At 49.3% G+C, this 19,891-nt stretch overlaps 1 protein-coding gene across 1 annotated transcript; it reads right to left on the minus strand.

Annotated features, from left to right (window-relative positions):
- Nucleotides 1-10,261, minus strand: KDF1 (keratinocyte differentiation factor 1). The gene is made up of 4 exons (XM_047792785.1): nucleotides 10,141-10,261; nucleotides 2,745-3,815; nucleotides 1,162-1,236; nucleotides 1-595 (listed from the first exon to the last, which is right to left on the minus strand). Exons 2-4 carry the CDS (start codon nucleotides 3,781-3,783, stop codon nucleotides 513-515), a joined length of 1,197 nt encoding a protein of 398 aa, XP_047648741.1. The 5' UTR covers nucleotides 3,784-3,815; nucleotides 10,141-10,261; the 3' UTR covers nucleotides 1-512.
- Nucleotides 10,262-19,891: the final 9,630 nt, after the last annotated feature.

Below are 19,891 nucleotides of genomic sequence, written 5' to 3' on the forward strand. Positions count from 1 at the left end.
TTAAGTTTGTGGTATGGTCATGTTAGCACGTAGGACATCACTTGAGAACCACTCAATAGAACACAGAGTGGGCACTGCCCACAGAATTCCAGAGGCCCTGCCTGCCTCCCAACCCAATCCATTTAAGACAAGCTTCTTTTAGCTACTACCCCGGCTCCCTTTGTCCCAGGGAGGGGGAGGTTTGCATGATTGGTTAGGGAGTGTATGTTACAGGGGGAGCATGTATTGGGGAGAGTCGGGATTCAATCCCGGAAGTTAACTCCCCTCCTCAGTCTTTTTTTCCATGACCCAGGCTGGGTTCGGGCCAGCAGGGGACCCAGGGAGGTGGGCACCATGGCCCCGTGAAATGCATGTTGTCCAGGAACCCATCAGTCAAGGAGGGAGGAGCCAGGGTGGGCACTGCACCTGGGCTCGTGGCCTTGCCTTCCACAGAGGGGGGTTCTGGCCCCTCTCTTCATGCTGTAGTCTGTGCTTCTCTCAGAAGGGGTTGTGGCCACTGGGCCTGGCGAATGTTAGCAGTACACCTGGAGCAGGGGTGCCCCTGAAGAGTCTGTGTCAGTGCCCTGGAAGGACGAGTCGTGGCTGGTGGGGTATCCTGAGGGGGAAGGGAGGAGGAAACAGAGGTTCAGAGACGGGGAGGGGCTTGTCCAGGTCCCTCGGGCAGGGAAAAGCCTGCTGAGAAGGAGCAGAAGGGGACTTGAGCCTGGGTCAGCCTGATCCTGGCTCGGTGATCTGCTCAGTTTCTTGACCTCTCTGAACCTCCAGTCTCGCTCTTTGTAAAGGGTAATGACCCTGCTCTCAAGGGGCTTATCATGAAGGCCAAGAAGACAGCAGTAGAAACCACACAAGGCACCTTACCAGCAACAATGGATGCCCCGCCACCTCCCGCCCTGCCCTCCACTCTCCTCTCTAGTGACCTGGGATTAGATGCAGGTTCTGGGCGCCTGCCCCCTGCTGCCTCAGGGGCATCCCCCAAAATCTCTCCCAGCTGAATCTTTAAGCCCTCTTGCAGGATTGGGATGGGGTATGAGGCTGCTCAGGCTTCTCGTCCCTTTCTGATCCCGTCGTCACCCACCCCAGGAGGAAACCAGGAGAGGGGAAGGTGGGGGACCCCTAGGGCAGTCCCCTCTCCTCTCTGCATTCCTCATGTCAGGACCAAACCTGGGGCTCCATAAGGCCTCAGCTTCCTGGCGATGGCATCTGCGGTCGTCTCCTGGGAGATCTGCACCGTGAGTTCTAGGGAGGGAACAGGAAGGGGGCAGTGGTCATTATCACATCCTTTCAGCCCTACTCCCCACTTCTGCCCCCAGCCCAGTGAGGGAGGGGCCAATCATTCCTGGGCTGGGCTAGAGAAAAGATATTTTATTGTTATTATTTTTTGTTTTTTAGGGCCACACCTGCAGAATATGGAAGTTCCCAGGCTAGGGGTTGAATCAGAGCTATAGTGGCTGGCCTACTCCACAGCCACAGCAACATGGGATCCAAGCTGCATCTGCAACCTATACCACAGCTCACAGCAGATCCTTAACCCACTGACCTAGGCCAGGGGTTGAACATATGTCTTCATGGATGCTAGTCAGATTCGTTTTCACTGAGTCAAGACAGGAACTCTGGGAACTCCCTGTTTTTTAAAATTTTGGTTTTTTTTTCTTTTCTTTTTAGGGCCATGCCTATGGCATATGGAAATTCCCAGGCTAGGGGCTCAATAGGAGCTGTAGCAGTGGGCCTATGCCATAGCCACAGCAATGCCAAATCTGAGCTGCGACCTACACCGTAGCTTATGGCAACGCCAGATCCTTAACCCACTGAGCAAGGCCAGGGATCTAACCCACAACCTCATAGTCACTAGTCAGATTCTTTCCCAATGCGCCACAATGAGAACTCACTTTTTTTTTGGATCTTTTTAGGGCTGCACCTGTGGTATATGGAGGTTCCCAATCTAGGAGTCCAATCAGAGCTCTAGCTGCTGGCCTACACTACAGCCACAGCAACGAAGAATCCAAGCTACGGCTGTGAACTACACCACAGCTCACGGCAATGCCGGATCCTTAACCCACTGAGCAAGGCCAGGGATTGAACCTGCATCCTCATGGATGCTAGTCAGATTCACTTCCACTGAGCCATTATGAGAACTCCAGGAACTCTCTGTTTTTAAAAATTAATTTTTCTTTTTTTTTTTTAGGGCCACACCTGTGGCATATAGAAATTCCCAGGCTAGGGGCTGAATAGGAGCTATAGCAGCCGGCCTATACCACAGCCACAGCAATGCCAGATCCAAGCTATGGCTGCGACTTGCACCACAGCTTAGGGCAACACCGGATCCTTAACCCATGAGCAAGGCCAGGGATCAAACCTGCATCCTCACTGACACTATGTCAGGTTCTTAACCCTCTGAGCCACAATGGGAACTCCAAGAAGAGACGTTTTAAACAAAGATACACATAACGTGTGACTGTGTGTATGTGTCTGTGCAGTGGTGGGTGAGGGTTTTGGCCAGGATATGCCAGAGGTCCGAATTCCTGTGGGTTCCTGGGTTAATCAGGCTAGGCCTGGAAGCTACTCTGGCAGGTGGTAGCAGGGAACAGAAAGAGCCTATTAGCAGATGTAGAGGGGTTGAGAAAAAGGGGAAGGAAGAGCTGGAACCAGCCAAGGGGTAGACCCACAATAGCCAAAGACCCCAGTGCAACCCTCCCCGTCCAGAGCCTCCTTCACTCTGCCCCTTTGCCTTGTGGAACTCTACCTACCATCCTGGCTGAGCCCTGAGCCCACCATGGTCTCATGGCCACTGTCAGGGGCAGCGGCAGCAGGGGCAGCTGCCCGGGTTGAGCGCCCCTCTGTGGCCTGGGGGCGGGCACGGCTCTTTCGGGTACTGATGCGAATGATGCCGCGAACCAGGCGGCCCTCAGCATCCTGCTCATCCAGATGGTAGTCCTGGGTGATGCTGCTGATAAGGTCCGAGATCTTACTGGTCTTCTCCAGGAACACAGTGTCTGAGGTGCACTTGGCCAGCTCGTCGATCTGGTGTACACTGAACAGCTCCGTCAGCTTCTTGAAGATGAGCACATCGATCTCGCGGCTGGACATGGAGCCACTGCCTATCTCAGGCAGGTCCAGGTCCGACTCGTGGAAGGAGTAGTATTCCTCGGAGCCACGGGGGCTGCTGGCAAGGGTGCTGGGCAGGCTGTGCCGCATGGATGGGGGCTCGGCCAGTGGCTCCTTGCAGCAAGAGTCTGAATCCGGGACTGGGGAGGTGGCGCTGCGGTAGGGATACACAGGGATGCCTTTGAGCTTGACGTCAGGGTAGCTGAAGCTGCTGCCCATGGCCGACTTGAGCCGCTGGCCATCCCGCCGGCTGGGAGGGGCACGGTCAGGGCTGGGGGGCACTCCATTGTGCTCCTTGGCCCAGCTGGCTTCAGCAGTCCCTTCAGGGGAGTCCCCAGCTGACAAGCAGGGGCTGCAGCCCCGCGCACAGGCTCCACAGCGCTGGAGGCAATCCCGGCAGCGGCGGAAGCAAAAGGCGGCCCGGCACCAGTCCCATACCAAGGGCCGCCAGAGCATGCAGCAGGCTGGGGGCTCAGCAGCCTGCTCAGCAGAGCCGGAGAGGAAGGTAAGGCTCTCCGGCCCATGGTGGCCAGGGTCCTTGGGGTCTGGCCTACGGGTGCGGCGGCTTGGTGGGGCCCGGGATGGCTCATCATATGTCTCCAGGCATAGCTCTGCTGGTCGCTCCCAGGGGCCCAGGCGTGGGGGCCCAGATGACGGGCGGGGGTGTCCAGGGCGGGGCATGGCTCATTGCATGGTTTGCTGTAGCCAGGGACCTGTGGGGGAGAGGCCAGGAAGGAGTCGGGATCAGAGGTCAAGGGCATACTCCTGTGCTATGTCCTGAGGAGCTTCAGACTTCTGCTTTCCAGGAGGTCTGTGAGGTATTTGGGCCCAAGCATGCCCATGAACCCTATCTAGTATACCTTTGCTCTCTTGCTTCCCAAAGAGGACGTTCTCTTTGTGATCTAATCTACAAATCAAAATCTCCTGGCACTTCACACCCATTGGGATGGTTACTATTTTTTTTTTCCTTTTTTGGGCTGCACCTATGGCATGTGGAAGTTCCCAGGCTATGGGATGAATTGGAGCCATAGCTGCGAGCCTACCCCACAGCCATGGCAATGCAAGATCCAAGCTGCATCTGTGACCTACACCGAAGCTTGCAGCAATGTAGGATCCTTAACCCACTGAGTGAGGCCAGGGATCGAAGCTGTATCCTTACGGATACTAGTTGGGTTCTTAACTGCTGAGCCACAATGGGACCTTTGGGACGGTTACTATTGAAAAAGCAGAAAATGACAAGCATTGGAAAAGATATGGAGATACTGGAACACTTGTGCATTTCTGGTGGAATGTAGAATGGTTACAGCTGCTGTGGAAAACAAGTATGGAGCTTCCTCAAAAAGCTAAAACAAAATTGCCATACGATCCAGCCATATTACTTCTGGGTATATCCCCAAAAGGAATGAAAACAGACACTCAAACAGATATTTACACAGTAATATTCACAGCAGCATTATTCGCAATAGGCAGAGATGGAAACAACCCAAATGTCAGTGGGTGGCTGGCAGAATAAGCAAAATGTGGGAGTTCCCCTCGTGACTCAGTGGTTAATGAACAGGACTAGTATCCATGAGGACGTGTGTTCAATCCCTGACCTTGCTCAGTGGGTTAAGGAGCCTGTGTTGCCATGATCTGTGGTGTAGGTCACAGATGCAGCGCAGATCCCACATTTCAGTGGTGCAGGCTGTGGTGTAGGCCCGAAGTTGTAGCTCTGATTCAACCCCTAGCCTGGGAACCTTTGTATGCCACAGGTGTGGCCTTAAAAAGACCAAAAAAAAAAAAAACCCAAAACCAAAACAAAACCAAAAAAACCCATACACTGGAATATTACTCCACCCTAAAAAAGGAATGCAATTCTGATATACTATATAACATAGATGAGCCCGGAGACTTTATGCTAAGTGAAGTAAGCCTGACAAAAAAAGGCAAATATTGTATGGTCCCACTTATACGAAATATCTAGAACAGTCAAATTCACAGAGGCAGAAAACAAAATGGTAGTTGCTGGGGGGCTGGGAAGTTAGTATATAATGAGTAGAGTTCCAGTTTGGGAAGATGAAAAAGTTCTGGCAATGGGTGGTGGTGATGGTTATACAATAATGTGAAAGCATTTAATGCCACAAGACTATAAGGTTAAAGTTACTTTTTAAAATTAAAATGGTAAATTTCATGTAATGCATATTTTACCATATAAAAAGAAAAATCTCCTCGGATCTCGTTCCTGGGCAATGGTCTCCCCATTTCTTCGCACTGTTGGTAAGCGCCCCCAGCACAGAGCCTCTGAGGCTGCTAACAATGCCCTTCCACGAGACTTGCCACAGAACTGATCATTACCGCCTTTCCTGTCTGCCCTCTTCCTTCAGATCAGACCCTGGAACCGACAGGTCCTCGGTCAATGTTGCAGCCTGGCTCAGATTTGCTTTCCTATCAACATTTAACACCAACCACTGTTTTACTTCCTTTGATTAGACATGAAAGTCAAGCCTTGGAGTTCCCACTGTGGCACAGTGGGTTAAAGATCTGGCACTGTCTCTGTGGTAGCACAGGTTTGATCCCTGGCCTGGCATAGTGGGTTAAGGATCCAGCATTGCTGCAGTGCAATGTAGGTGGCATCTGTGACTGGGATTTGATCCCTGGCCCAGGGACTTCCATATGCTGCAGGTGTGGCTGAGAAAGCAAGCAAGCAAGCAGGCCAAGCCTCAAAATAAATACATCTTCTTTCTGTTTTTGACTTGGTTGCTGGCTCAGAGCTAAGATTAAACTGAACCTGGTCCTGTGTTAGGGCACAGTAGAACCCAAAATGAATGAACTCTGTTCCTGTAATTCACATATGGTTTTATCGGGAAAACAGATGCTTAAAAGCTAATAAGTTGGAACAAATAGGATATATGCAGCTTCATGGGAGTAAATAACCCTGCCTGTGGGAACATTTCACAGTATTGTATTTGGGAGGGCCCCTGATTACATGGAGGGGTTTGCTGGGCAGTAACTATCCTTAGCTTGGATCTTCTGAGACATTAATCCCTTAACTTTTTATTTATCCCTGATTTAATGGCATTAGTGTCCTAGAACTGGTGATGGGAAAGGGACTTGGGACTAGACCTCAGGATATCTGTATTCTAGCCCCAGTTCTGGCTCTAATAGGCAACGTGCCTTGGGCAAATCAGTGCCATCTCCCTAAAGAGTGCCACTAACATCTCTCACCCAGACACTGTACTGTCAAGGCCCCCATTCTGGCTACCTCGATTCCCTTCTACTTACTGCAGCCATTGAGAATTTAAAAAACAACAGCAAATAACACAAATCTGGAGAAACTTGTCAGACACCACTTAAATCAAAAGATCACAGTTAATGTGTTGTTTTTTTTGGTCACACCTGTGGCATATGGAGGTTCCCAGGATAGGGATCCTAACAGAGCTGTAGCCGCCAGCCTATGTCACAGCCACAGCAATGCAGGATCCAAGCTGAGTCTGTGACTTAACACCACAGCTCATGGCAATGCCGGATCCTTAACCCACTGAGCAAGCCAGGGATCAAACCCACATCCTTATGGATACTAGTCAGATTTGATTCCACTGAGCCATAACGGGAGCTCCAACATTAACATTATTAATAATGGGACAAACTGCCATGATGTGTCTCCTGATACTATGCACTAAAGAGGATACAGCATCACTTATGGAATATTCCTGCCAAAAATGTATAACCTGAATGTAATCATGAAGAAACATCAGACAAGCCCAAGTTAAGGCGCATGACAACTAAATGCAATGTGTGATCCTGGATTGGACCCTGGATCAAGAAGAAAAACTGGTGGAGTTCCTATCGTGGCTCAGTGGTTAACGAATGTGACTAGCATCCGTGAGGATGTGGGTTTGATCCCTGGCCTCGCTCACTGAGTTAAGGATCCGGAGTTGCTGTGAGCTGTGGTGTAGGTTGCAGGCGCGGCTCAAATCCAGAGTTGCTGTGGCTCTGGTGTAGGCCGGTGGCTATAGATCCAATTAGACCCCTAGCCTGGGAACCTCCATATGCCGCGGGTGCGGCCCTAAAAGGACAAAAGACAAAAAGACCGAAAAAAAAAAAGGAAACTAGGTAATTGGTAAAATTTAAAAATAGACTTTATATTATTTAATAGTATTATGTCAATGTTAAATTTCCAATGTTAAATGTCTGCAACTTAATCTCAAAGGTTGCCCCCAAACAGAAGGTTTCTGTGTGTAGACAGAGACAAGGCGGGGATGTTAGCCATAGTGAATGCGAATGAGGAGGATACAGGAATTCCTCATTTCTGCCACTCTTCAACCTCTCCCCCAGCCCCACTCAGCCCTCCTCCCAGGACCCACCAGAACCTCAAGCAGATGGGAAGCCCTCTTCTCACCGCCTTCTTTCTGCTGGGCTCTTGGTCAGCTAAGTTGGCCTTGAACTCGGTGTTCAAGCCTATATGACCCTGAGGGGCAGGGACTGTAATTCCTTTCTGCCTCAGTGCCTGGAACAGAGTTGGTATATTAAATACTTCAGGGGACGGAGACATTCTGTCTGACCTCTGGGTAGAACCAGGAGCACTGGGTAGAAAGAAAAAAGATTTAGGCTCTAGGCTGACCAGAGTAGGGGGAGTAGAGTCTGGCAAGAGTAGGGGTGAGGTTCCCCTTCCAAAGGTGTGCAAATGGAAATTTTAACAGGTGACTTGAAAGTCCCACAACCCAGAGAGGCAAGCGGTTTAAACCCTTTGCCTTGGTTTGAGCAATGCTGGGGTGGGTATGGATTCATTCGTTCACTCATTTGACAAATATTTTACTGACAGCCTACTATATGCCAGACACTTCTAAATTCCGTGGATACAGTGGTAGAACAGACCAAATTTCCTAACCTCAGGAGTGTGTATTCTGGTGAAAGAGTTAATTATTGATAGCTTACATTGTTCTCAGTAAATGTATTGAACAATTAATTCTCATAACCCTATTTGTGGGTAATTATTGTTGTTATTATTATTATACTGAGACACAGAGAGGTTAAAGAAGTTGTCCAAAGCCACACATCTATTTGAATGCAAGTGGCCTTGCCCAGACACTTATCCACTACCCCTTCCCATCTGCTACTTGGAAGAAGGGGACAGTCAAAGTGGTCAGCTGCCAGCTCCATGGATAAGCCTGTGCCCAAGGAGGGCTCAACCTTTAGATCAGAAGTGTGGGTTTCCACCCCACTGAGCTCTGGGGGACATGAGTTTGTCAGAACATCAAGAGGTTACTGATCAAGGTCTGGGTTATTGTCTCCTCCTCCACCTCCAAGGTTTTAGGAGTTGCTCCTATTCATTAAATTCATCCAACATTTTTTTTTTCTTTTTATGGCCACACCATGGAAGCTCACAGGCCAGCCATCGAATCAGAACTGTAGCAGCTGACCTACGCCACAGCCACAGCCACACTGGATCTGAGTGGCATCTGTGACCTATGCCACAGCTTGCAGCAACGCCGGATCCTTAACCCACTGAACAAGGCAAGGAATCGAACCTGAATCCTCATGGGTACTAGCTGGGTTCTCAACTAGCTGAACCACAACAGGAACTCATACCCAGTAAATACTTACTGAGCTCCTACCATGTGCCCAGCACTGCGCGAAATGCTGAGGAAATAGTTGCGAATGGGCCAGAAACAGGCTCCAGCTCAAAAGGACTTTTGCTTTATTTAACACTCACGATTGCCCTGTATCACATCTCTACAGGTCAGGAATCTGAAGCTCAGAGAGGTGAAGTGACTGGCCCAGAAAACACCTAGCTGCAAAGGAGTGGAGCTGGATTTATACTGTGGTCTGCCAGACTCGGGGCCCCCTGTACTTTGCTCTGTGCCATACACCCTGAAATGCAGGTGGGATGGAGGAAAGGGGTCGGGGGCAAGACCTGGGGTAAGGACAGTGCCTAGCCTCAGTTTCCCCCTTCTCTCTAGGCCCAGAACCCTCCTAAAGTCAATCTCAGCCCATTCTGTCCCAGCTGTATCTCCCCCTTGGCTGCTGCAGCCCCACCTCCCAAATCCTAGAACTCGAGTCACGAGGTGTAGTGAGGGGAGGGGCCCTGCCCCTGTTGTGGCCTGGGGCAAGACTCCTGGCTTCCTTTTCTCACCTTTAACAAGGCTTGTGAGGAATATCTTCATGGGCTACCTTGAAGTTTAAATGAGATATTGCTACAGGGGCCTTAAAGCTGAGCCTGGCACCTGGGAGGGGCTGGGTCACTGGACGCCCCAAGGCAGGTATCCTCTTCAGGGTCAGAAGCTCCCAGGCCCCAGGCAAGCCCTCCCCAAACTCTAACTGATGCTCTCCCCTGCCCCCTAGTCCTCCGAGGACACACACTTTCCGAGGTCTGTTGCGGTACCATCCCCTTCCTCCGAAGGTGCCTTAGACAGGCCTGACCTCGCCAGCCTCTGTCCTACAACCCCGCCCCCAGTGCCCAGCCGGGTCCTGCACACCCGGCGGAGAGGGGCATCCCAGCCCTGTTCACGAAACAGCCGTCGGCTCTCGCGCCTGGCATCCGTGAACCCTCGTTCTCCTGCCCCAAAGGCTCAGCCGCGACTCCCACAGCCGCGGGCACCTAGTCCCTGAGGCAGGAAAGAACCAGACCCCGGCACTGCCCCTCGGACTAGCACAGCCTCGCCACCAGTAATGCCCTCGGGCCAAGCACCACCCTCTCTCCAGCCGCAGGGGCCCTCCGCCGGCGGACGGACCCAGCCCTTCCGACACTGTTCCTCGGTATATGCACCGCTCACTATCTCCTGCTGCCCCCGACCCCCCGGGCGAGCAAGGCTCCTACGCCAAGCAGCGCAGCCCTAAGGGCGAACAAGGCGCCCCCTTACCCCAATCTGCCCGCCCAGTCCAGGCGCCCGCTCAGGCCGCTCCCCGGCCCGGCCCGGCCGGCCCGCGCACCCCGGAAGTGGGAGGGTGGCCCCAGAGGAACCGACCCCGGGCCCCTTGCCCGCCCGGGCGTAGCATCGGGGGTCTCTCCAACCTGGTGTCTCCTTGCTTCGCGCCCCCTCGGGTCCGCGCGGGGCTTACCTGTCCCGCCAGGTGAGCGGCCTCCGGCTGGGCCCCTCCCCCCGCCCCCCGCGCCGCTCACCTGGTGCGCAGGTGAGCGTCTCGCGGGAGCGCTGCACGGGCCGCCGCTGAGGACACACTTCCTGCCTCCGCGAAGCGCCGCCGCCGCCGTTTACCTGGGCGGAGGCTCCGCCCCGGGAGCCGGGCGGGCGCGGTGGCCGTGCTCTGGCGCTATGCCTGCAGCCGCCCTTGGCTAACCCGGGTGAGCGGGGCCTGGCGGGCACAGTGGTCAGACGCTGAGGCTCAGTATTCTCTCCAATTAAATGGGTAGACGGTGCCAGCACTCTCTGAGCGCCCGCGGAGCGCTTGCCAGGCCTTAAAGGCTCAGCTCTAAGAGCTTGTATCCTGGGTTGCCTTCCCTGACCCTTGTGCCTGTCCAGTTTTCTGTTATATAGAGCAGTTCTTTGTTTTTTGTAACTTTTTTGGTTTTTTGGGTTTTTTTTTTTTTGGTCTTTTTGCCTTTTTTTAGGGCCGCTCCCGCGGCATATGGAGGTTCCCAGGCTAGGGGTCTAATCGGAGATGTAGCCATTGGCCTACACCACAGCTCACAGCAACGCCGGATCCTTAACCCATTGAGCAAGGCCGGGGATCGAACCCACAACCTCATGGTTCCTAGTCGGATTCCTTAACCACTGCACCACTATGGGAACTCCCTAGAGCAGTTCTTTGTAGTCATTATCGTAGTACTCAGCACAGTATTTTCTTGTTTTCTGTCTTCTCCTCTGACTAGGGTATGGTCTTGTTCCCAAATACTCCAGGTGCCCCGCACAGGACATGGCACATACTAGGTGCTCAGCAGATAGTTTGTACTGAGTGAACTGCAGGGTTCTGATTTCTCCCTTTGTCCTGAGGCAGAATTGGGGGCCTAGTTCCTAAGCTTTGTTTAGTTCACCTTCTCTGTTCCAGGAATCTGCAGAGGAAGACAAGAGCCTCTGCTCTGGGGCCTAGGAGCAGGGTGGAGAAGGGGACTGGGCTGTGTAGTCTGAAAGACATCTCAGATCAGCAGAGGTGGCCAAAATGGGCCATGATTACTGCATCTCATGGAGTCTCTACAGGAGGCGACATCATTGGGTGGCAAGAGTCAGGGGTCAGATTATCCTGCATTTCTGCTCCCCTTAATAACAACAAAGCACCAATAAACAAGTGACTTTGAGGGAACATCTCCAGGATCTGTGCTAAACCCTTTACTTGCATAGTATTATTTAATCCTTCCACTGAGGATAACACTGCAAGTTTTATCATTCCTTTTTTTTTTTCTTTTTCTTTTTAGGGCTGCACCTGCAGCATATGGGAATTTCCCAGGCTAGGGGTCAAATTGGAGCTGCAGCTGCCAGCCTATGCCACAGCCACAGCAGCGCCAGATCTGAGCCATATCTATGACCTACACCACAGCTCAGGGCAATGCTGGATACCCGACCCACTGAGTGAGACCAGGGATTGAACCAGCATCTTTATATCGGTTTCTTAACCTGCTGAACCACGACAGGAACTTCATTCCCATTTTACTGATGAAAAACTGAGGCTTAGGAAGGGAAAGTTATTTGCTCGGGCAGTTAGCCCACATGGTGTGATTTTGCACAAGGCATTTTCCTTCCTTAAGCTTAATCTGTGGCGATGATAGTACCTCTCTCCATCTGGGAGCATTAAAAAGATAATAGATGCAAAGTGAGTAAAATATATGGGAAGAGAACGCTGGGGTAAGGATTGGTATGTGGGAGGAATTCAGTACTGCCTAGCCCCTCCCCCTTCCAGGTATACCAAAGATATGAAACCTCCCAACCCCAAGTGGAGATACTTCCAATGAGGACAGAGTTCTTTGTCTGCCCTGTTTGGGTTGCCAAGCCCCAGCTAGGGTGCGACACTCCTTGGAAGCTAATTCCCATGGCAACTAGGAGGTTTCCTTCCCTATCTCTCCTCTCGGGGCACCATTGTCTCATTCCACAGGTGCCTTGCCACGGGCACACAGTAGGTGTTCAGTTTCCACTAGAGACTCTCCATGGCAGCCCCTCCCGCCGCAACTGGTCCACATTCTCACCTGGGGCAAGTAGCCATAACCTTAGTTGGAGATCAAAAAGTGAGTCACATCATGTACAGTTGAACATCTGTATTTCCAAAGACCCAGTAACTGCATTCCCGGGCAACAGCCACAAAAATTGCACACATACACCAAGAGACACGTGCAAGAATGGCAATAGAAACCTTATTCACAGTAGCACCAAATTGAAAACATCCAAAAGCCACTGACAAGAGCTGTAGAAATGTGGAATGATGATATCGTGGTAGAAATGAAGGAAAAATAGCAATACGGCTGGATCATGGTGATGTAATACTGAGTGAAACAAATGCAAGTCCCAGAAGAGTACATGTGGAATGGTATCCTTTTTGTGAAGTTCAAATACAACTAGAACTACTGTATTTAGGCATAATATTGGGTTGAATCACACGGAATTGCTGGTTTTTTTTTTTAACCTATTTTGACCTATGAAAGTGGCAAATTCATAAGGTTAAGCCTATTTTATGTGTGAAAAAAATATTTTATAAAAAAAGCAGGAAGAGGAGTCCCCTTCGTGGCTCAGCGGTTAAAGAACCCAACTAGGATCCATGAGGATGTAGGTTCGATCCCTGGTCTTGCTCAGTGGGTTAAGGATCCTGTGTTGCTGTGGCTGTGGTGTAGGCTGGCAGCTGCAGCTCCGATTAGACCCCTAGCCTGGAAACTTCCATATGCTGCCACAGGTGCGGCTCTAAAAAAAAAAAAAAGCAAGGTGAGTTCTCACTATGGCACAGTGGGTTACAGATCCAACTTCAGTGGCTCAGGTCACTGCAGAGGTGGGTTGGATCTCTGGTCCTATGCAATGGGTTAAAAGATCAGGCATTCCTACAGCTGTGGCTCAGATTCAATTCCTGGCCCAGGAATGTCCATATACCTTGGGTGCAACCATTAAAAAAAAAAAAAAAAAAAAAGCAAGCAAGACAATGAGGAGCACAGAATCCAGAATAGTGATTACCTGGCGTGGGGTAGTGGAAGGGTGAGGGAAGATGGGGAACCCATAAGTAGATTTAATTTTTAGTGATGTTCTGTTTCTTTGGGTTGGAAGGTGGATTAAGGGACTTTCATTTTTTCATTCATGAATAATTAATGAAAAAAATAGAAATTTATGCTGTAACTAATTAGGGGCACTGCCACTTGCAGAGTTTTCAAGGTAGTAAAATGTAAGAGTCTAGAATCTTATTTAGTTTTTTTTTTTTTTTTTTTCTGGTCATGCTCCCAGTATGTGGAAGTTACTGGGCCAGGGACTGAACATCAGCTACAACAGTAACCCAAGCCATAGCAGTGACAACACCGAGTCCTTAACCTGCTGGGCCATCAGGGAACTCCAGAATCTTATTTAGTTTTTTCTGCATTCATTTATTCATTCCTCTTTTTTTTTTTTTTATCTTTTTAGGGCCGCACCTACTGTATGTGGAAGTTCCCAGGCTAGGGGTCCAGTCGGAGCTACAGCTGCCGGCCTACGCCACAGCCACAGAAACATCAGATCCGAGCCACGTCTGTGACCTACACTACAGCTCACAGCAATGCTGGATCCTTAACCCACTGAGCAAGGCCAGGGATCCAACCTGCAACCTCATGGTTCCTAGTCAGATTCGTTTCTGCTGCGCCACGACAGGAACTCCCATTTATTCATTCTTTTTAAAAAAATAAGGGCATAATTTTTTTCTTTTTCAGGTGGCACGTGGAAGTTCCCAGGCCAGGGGTTGAATCTGAGCCAGAGCTGCGACTTATGCCACAGCTGCAGCCATGCTGGATCCTTAACCCATGTGCTGAGCCTGGGATTGAACCAGCACCTCTACAGGGACAAGCCAGATCATTAACCCTCTGCACCGCAATAGGAACTCCCAAGGCATAATTTACATACAATAAAATTCACCTTTTTAGTGTACGGTTCTGAGTTTTAAAAATGCATACACTTGCATAACCATCGCCACAATCAAAATATAGATCAATTCCATCGCCCCCTCAATTCCCCCCAAACCCTCCTGCAGTCAGTCAGTCCTTCCTTTCAACCCCAGCCCTTGGCAACTACTGATCTTTTTTTCTGTCTCTATAGTTTCGCTTCTTCCAGAACATGTTTAGTAAAAGTGCCCACAAAATTCTAGTTCTGTGGTATTTAAAAGGCTAGGGATTCGTAAGTAGGAACATGATGACTAAAGCAGCTCAGAACTACTTTCTTTGCATAGAAAGAGAGAAAAAAAAAGAAAGAAAAAGAAAAGGAAAAGGGTAGGACAATATGATCTCTGAACCTCACCCTCTGATGTGCGAGGGGACCTTTCTCTGGATCCCCAGCCCTGCCTGTCACCAGCTGTGTAGCTCTAGAGAAGCTACTTCCCTTCTCTTCATCTGTAAAATGGGATGATAATATTTCCCCCTCTGGAGTATTTTGTGGAGTACAAGGTAGCTGTTATTCTAATCGGAGCCACACTGAAACCTCTCTCCTTCTCGGCCCTTCTCCCTCCCACAGGCAAACACACTGGCTCTGTTCCTAAGGGCCCATCCCCCTGCCACCGTGCATATTGAAAAAACTTTGCCCAAAACTGATGACACTGTAGGTATATTTTTGGGTTTTTCTCCGTTTTTTGGCCACATCCACGGCATATGGAAGTTCCCAAGGATTGAACCAGCAACACCACGGAGACAAGACAGAGCCTTAACCTGCTGCGCCACAGCAGGAACTCCCAACACTGTAGATATATTGAAGACTTGGAAACAGGGATTCAAACAGGTACTTAAATGCCAAGGTTTCATTGCAGCACTAGTTACAGGAGCCAAAAGGTGGAGACAACTCAAGTGCCCATCAACAGATGAGCAGATCAGCAAAATATGGTATATACACAATGGAGTGCTTTTAGCCTTAAAAAGAATGACGTTCTGATACATACTAAAACATAGATAAACCTTGAAGACATTATGCTAAGTAAAATAAGCACACAGAAGACACAGAAGAACAAATACTGTGATTCCATATATATTAAATATTCAGGACAGATTCATAAAGACAGAAACTGGAGGTAACCAGGGGCTGGAGGGAGGGAGGAATGGGCAGTTATTGCTTCATGGGTACAGAGTTTCTCTTTGGGATGATGAAAAATTTGGGGAATAGATAATGGTAATGGTTGCACAACAGTGTGAAGGTAATAAATGTCACTGAATAGTACACTTAAAAATGGGCAAAATAGGAGTTCCCGTTGTGGTACAGCAGGTAAAGAACTTGACTAGTATCCATAAGGATTCAGGTTCGATCCCTGGCCTTGCTCAGTGGGTTAAGGATCTGGTATTGCTGTGAGCTGTGGTGTAGGTGGCAGACTCAGCTCACCTCGGATCTGGTGTTGCTGTAGCTGTGATATAGGCCAGGAGCTACAGCTCCAATTTGACCTCTAGCCTGGGAATTTCCATAGCCTGCAGGTGTGGCCCTAAAAAGGAAAAAAAAAAAAGATTTTTTTTTTGTCTTTTCAGGTTCCCAGGCCAGGCGTTGAATTGGAGCTGCAGCTACCAGCCTACACCACAGCTCATGGCAACGCCAGATCCTTAACCCATTGAATGAGGGCAGAGATCGAACCTGCGTCCTCATGGACACTAGTCGGATTCATTTCCACTGAGCCACGATGGGAACTCCACACATTTTCTGTATTTATATGTTTTACCACAATTAAAAAGGCCTCCAGTGATGACATTCTTTGACAACAAAACAAGGCAACTATGGGTCTAACATTCAGCATAACAAAGGAAAGAAAAGTTTTTTGGAGTGAAATTTCCAGGTAATCACCCACTTCTCCTGTGTACCTCTCTTGACAGTTTACAAAGCGAACATTTTAAGTTTTATCCTTGCAGCACCCTAGAGGTAGCCATTGTCATATTGATTTTACAGAGAGAGAAACTGAGTCACATCAAGGTTCCCAAGACTACACTGTGCCTGAGAAGTGCAGCTGAGTGGGAACCCAGTCCTTCTGGCTCCCAGTAGCATGCTCCTTATTGTGCCTTCCTCCTGGCCCTTCAAGCTATGTTTGGGTTTCTTTCTAAACAGAAAGCCCTGCCTTTTTAATCATCTAAGCTCAGCTTTGCCGCTTGGCCACAACTGGGGACCTTTGTCCTGATCCTCTGTTTCTACCACTGCTGCTCCGTTCTGTTCAGCGTTTACTTTTCTGGTCTACTACCCAGGCTGCCATGCAGGCTTCTGGACTGGTGACAGATGGAGGGGGAGAGGGAAGTGTCGAGGATGGCTGGGGCCCTAGCTTGTGATACTGGATGGATGGAGATGACTGGGGAGGGAAAGTTTGGGGTGTAAAAGTGTAAACTTGGTGTTAGACCTGTTGAATTTAAGGATTTGTGAGGTAGCCAAGAAATATGATTACATACGCGGATGACATTCTGAGTGACATTTATTTATGTGTTTGTTTATGTATGTTCTTATGGACGTATAAGATTTACAATGTTGTGCCAATTTCTGTTGTAAAGCAAAGTGCCTCAGTTATACGTATATATCCCAGAAGATTAGACAGCGTTCCCTAGGACCTTGTTGTTTATAAATTCTAACGTAATAGTTTCCATCCACTGACCCCAAACTCCTAGTCCTCCCATATCTCCCCCCTCCCCTTTAGCAGACACAATCCTGTTTCTGTTTTGTAGGCAGGTTCATTTATACCTTATTTTATTGTATTTTATTTTATTTATTTATTTTCTTTCTGTCTTTTCTAGTGCCGCATGTGGCATGTGGACATTCCCAGGATAGGGGTCTAATGGAGCTGTAGCCACCGGCCTTCGCCAGACCCATAGCATCGCCAGGTCCAAGCCGAGTCTGTGACCTACACCACAGCTCATGACAGCAACGCCAGATCCTTAACCCACTGAGCAAGGCCAGGGATCGAACCCACAATTTCATGGTTCCTGGTTGGATTCGTTAACCACTGAGCCATGACGGGAACTCCTATACCATATTTTAGATTCCACATATAAGTGATATTATATGGTATTTGTCTTTGTCTCTTTTTTTTTAAGGGTTGCACCCATTGCATATGGAGGTTCCCAGGCTAGGGGTTGAACTGGAGCTGTAGCCACTGGCTTATGCCACAGCCACAGCAACGCGGGATCTGAGCCGAATCTGCAACCTACACCACAGCTCAGGGCTATGCCCTTAACCCATTGAGCGAGGCCAGGGATCAAACCTGTGTCCCCATGGATACCAGTCAGATTTATTTCCGCTGAGCCACGACTGAAACTCCTGTCTTTCTCTTTCTGACTTACTTCACTTAGTATGATAAATTCTAGTTGCACAGAATGATATTTAGAAGCTGTAAGGCCTGCAGTTTGGGGCGTTGGGAGAAGCAGTGGGTCAGGGGAGTGTGGGTGGTAAAGCCTGGATCCTTGGGTATCTAGTATCTGGTGTGCATCTCCCATAGGGGGCACTAGGGGGCAGCACTCAACAGCAGAAATTGCCAGAACTTTGGTGTCAACAGATCTGAGTTGGAATCCTAGAGGCAGCCCTGTGAGCTTCACCTCTTTGAATCTGAGCATTTCTCATCCTAAAATGGGTTTAATGTGAGCTAGGATAGTACATTGGTTCAGGGTTTGAACTCTGGAGTCAGGGGGTCTGAATTTGTGTCCCAATTCTGCTAGTTGTGTGACTTCAGGCAAGTTATTGAACTTCTCTGTGCCTTAGACACCTTGTCCATAAAGTGAAAGCAGTAATAGTTTCATGTGGTGATTGCAACAGAGGCCAGCATATGGTAAGTGCTAAGTAGTTGATAGATATTTTTTATTTTATTTTATTTTTTTTATTTTTTGGTAGGTATTTTACTTTAACCCCTTCTTCCTGTCCCCAGGCATTCTGGGGCCAGGACTCTCAGAGGCAAGACGGCTGCTCTGAGAATAAGCAGAACAAATTACTGTGACTGACCTTACTGTGCTAGGTATATTATAAGCCTTACTACATTTAATCCTCATAATAACACAGTGAATAGATCCTAAATCCTTATTTTATAGCTAAGAAAACAGAGGCTCAGAGATTTAAGCCTCTTGCCCAGCGTCACACAACTAGTAAGGGGCAGAGCCCAAGTTTATTCTTTCAGAGCCTGAGCTCTTTGCAGTGGCTCCTCTAGATACTGCCGAAACTGGGTCCTGGAGGATACTCCAGGCACCAGAAGAATAAGGGAATTCTCCGGTCAAGAATTCCCTTGTAGGGAGTCCCCTTCATGGTTCAGCGGTTAATGAACCCGACTAGGATCCATGAGGATTCAGGTTCCATCTCTGGCCTCGCTCAGTGGGTAAAGGATCTGGCATTGCCGTAGGTCACAGATGCAGCTCGGATCTCAGCAGCTATAGCTCCGATTCAACCCTAGCCTGGGAACTTCCATATGCCTTGGATATGGCCCTAAAAAACAAATGCAAACAAAACAAAACAAAAACAGAACCCTTCTAGGGGTTCCCTTGTGGTGCAGCAGGTTAAAGATCCAGCATCTTGGGGTTGCTGCTATGGCACAGGTTCGACGCCTGGCCCAGGAATTCCACATGCCACTGTCGTGGCCAAAAACAACAACAACAACAAAGAAAAAAAGATTAAAGAATTCCCTTCTGTAATTTGTTCCAATTCTGCCTACTGCACCTCTCTTTCCCAGATATAATCTCCTGGAATTCTGAATGGAATAAATAGAATGGAGCCACCTGAAAGGGAACCCAGTGGGGTGGAAGGGGACAGAATGATGGAGGAGGAGCAGAATTGGAACATGGAAGCTGAGGCTGTCTCAGCCTCTCTGATTGGTCAGGCCTATTTGTACTGGTCAGATAACGGGCCAATGACCATTCAGAGTTGCCTCTTCCCTTTCCTTCATTGGGCAAAGGATGGTGTATCCTGGAGGCTGGAGAGAACCAGGGGAGTCTGGGAGTTACCCTGGGAAATGGTAAGCAGAGACAGGTAAGCTGGGATCTGGGCTGGGCTGCTAATGTGGACAGAGCTGTGGCTGGAACCCTGGAATTCTAAGGAGCTGGGCTGTAGGGGCTTCTGAAACTCTAGGTTGGGTTGCTGGGAGGAAGATCCCAGGTCTACCTAACACTGGGGGAATCCTGGGGCTCCCTGGCTTTAGGCTGCTTGGCACTTGGTTGCTGGACCTGGAGGGAACTGCAGGCTGAGAAGCCATCCTGTACCAGGTAGAGGCAGGGGCTGCCCCTTTGGTCCTAAATTTGGTTCCAAGCTTGAGTAGAGATATTTTCTGCAGAGTCCTTGTGCTGATAAAATCTTCATCCAACTCCATTTTACTGATAAGGAAATAAAAGAACGGCTTTAGCTGATGTCACATAGTGAATAAGCATGGGCCCTGGAGGAGGTGGACGTTCCTCCTTTGCCTTGCTGTGCGGTGTCAAGATAGGCCTCAGTTCAAATCCTGCTTTTACCTGGCTTTGTGAGCTGGGACAAGCAACTCAGCCAGACATTATTATTATTATTATATTATCATCATTATCATTTTAGGGCTGCACCTGTGGCATATGGAAGTTCCCAGGCTAGGGGCCAAATCAGAACTGTAGTTGCCAGCCTACGCCACAGCCACGGCAACTTGGGACCCTTAACCCACTGAGCTAGGCTAGGGATCGAACCTGTGTCCTCATGGATACTAGTTGGGTTTGTTACCGCTAAGCCATGATGGGAATTCTCAGCCAGACCTACTTATT

The sequence above is a fragment of the Phacochoerus africanus genome, chromosome 8, assembly GCF_016906955.1.
Source record: "Phacochoerus africanus isolate WHEZ1 chromosome 8, ROS_Pafr_v1, whole genome shotgun sequence".
In the NCBI taxonomy this organism is placed as follows: Eukaryota; Metazoa; Chordata; class Mammalia; order Artiodactyla; family Suidae; genus Phacochoerus; species Phacochoerus africanus.

What these genes read in the sequence shown, in the direction of transcription:
- KDF1 (XM_047792785.1), bottom strand. Translation starts at nt 3,783, where the DNA reads ATGCCCCGCCCTGGACACCCCCGCCCGTCATCTGGGCCCCCACGCCTG. An exon ending in CTCAGGGCTCAGCCAGGATG is followed by an intron (nt 1,237 to 2,744) that starts GTAGGTAGAGTT and finishes TTCCCTCCCTAG; the next exon opens with AACTCACGGTGCAGATCTCC. An exon ending in GAGGCCTTATGGAGCCCCAG is followed by an intron (nt 596 to 1,161) that starts GTTTGGTCCTGA and finishes CTTCCCCCTCAG; the next exon opens with GATACCCCACCAGCCACGAC.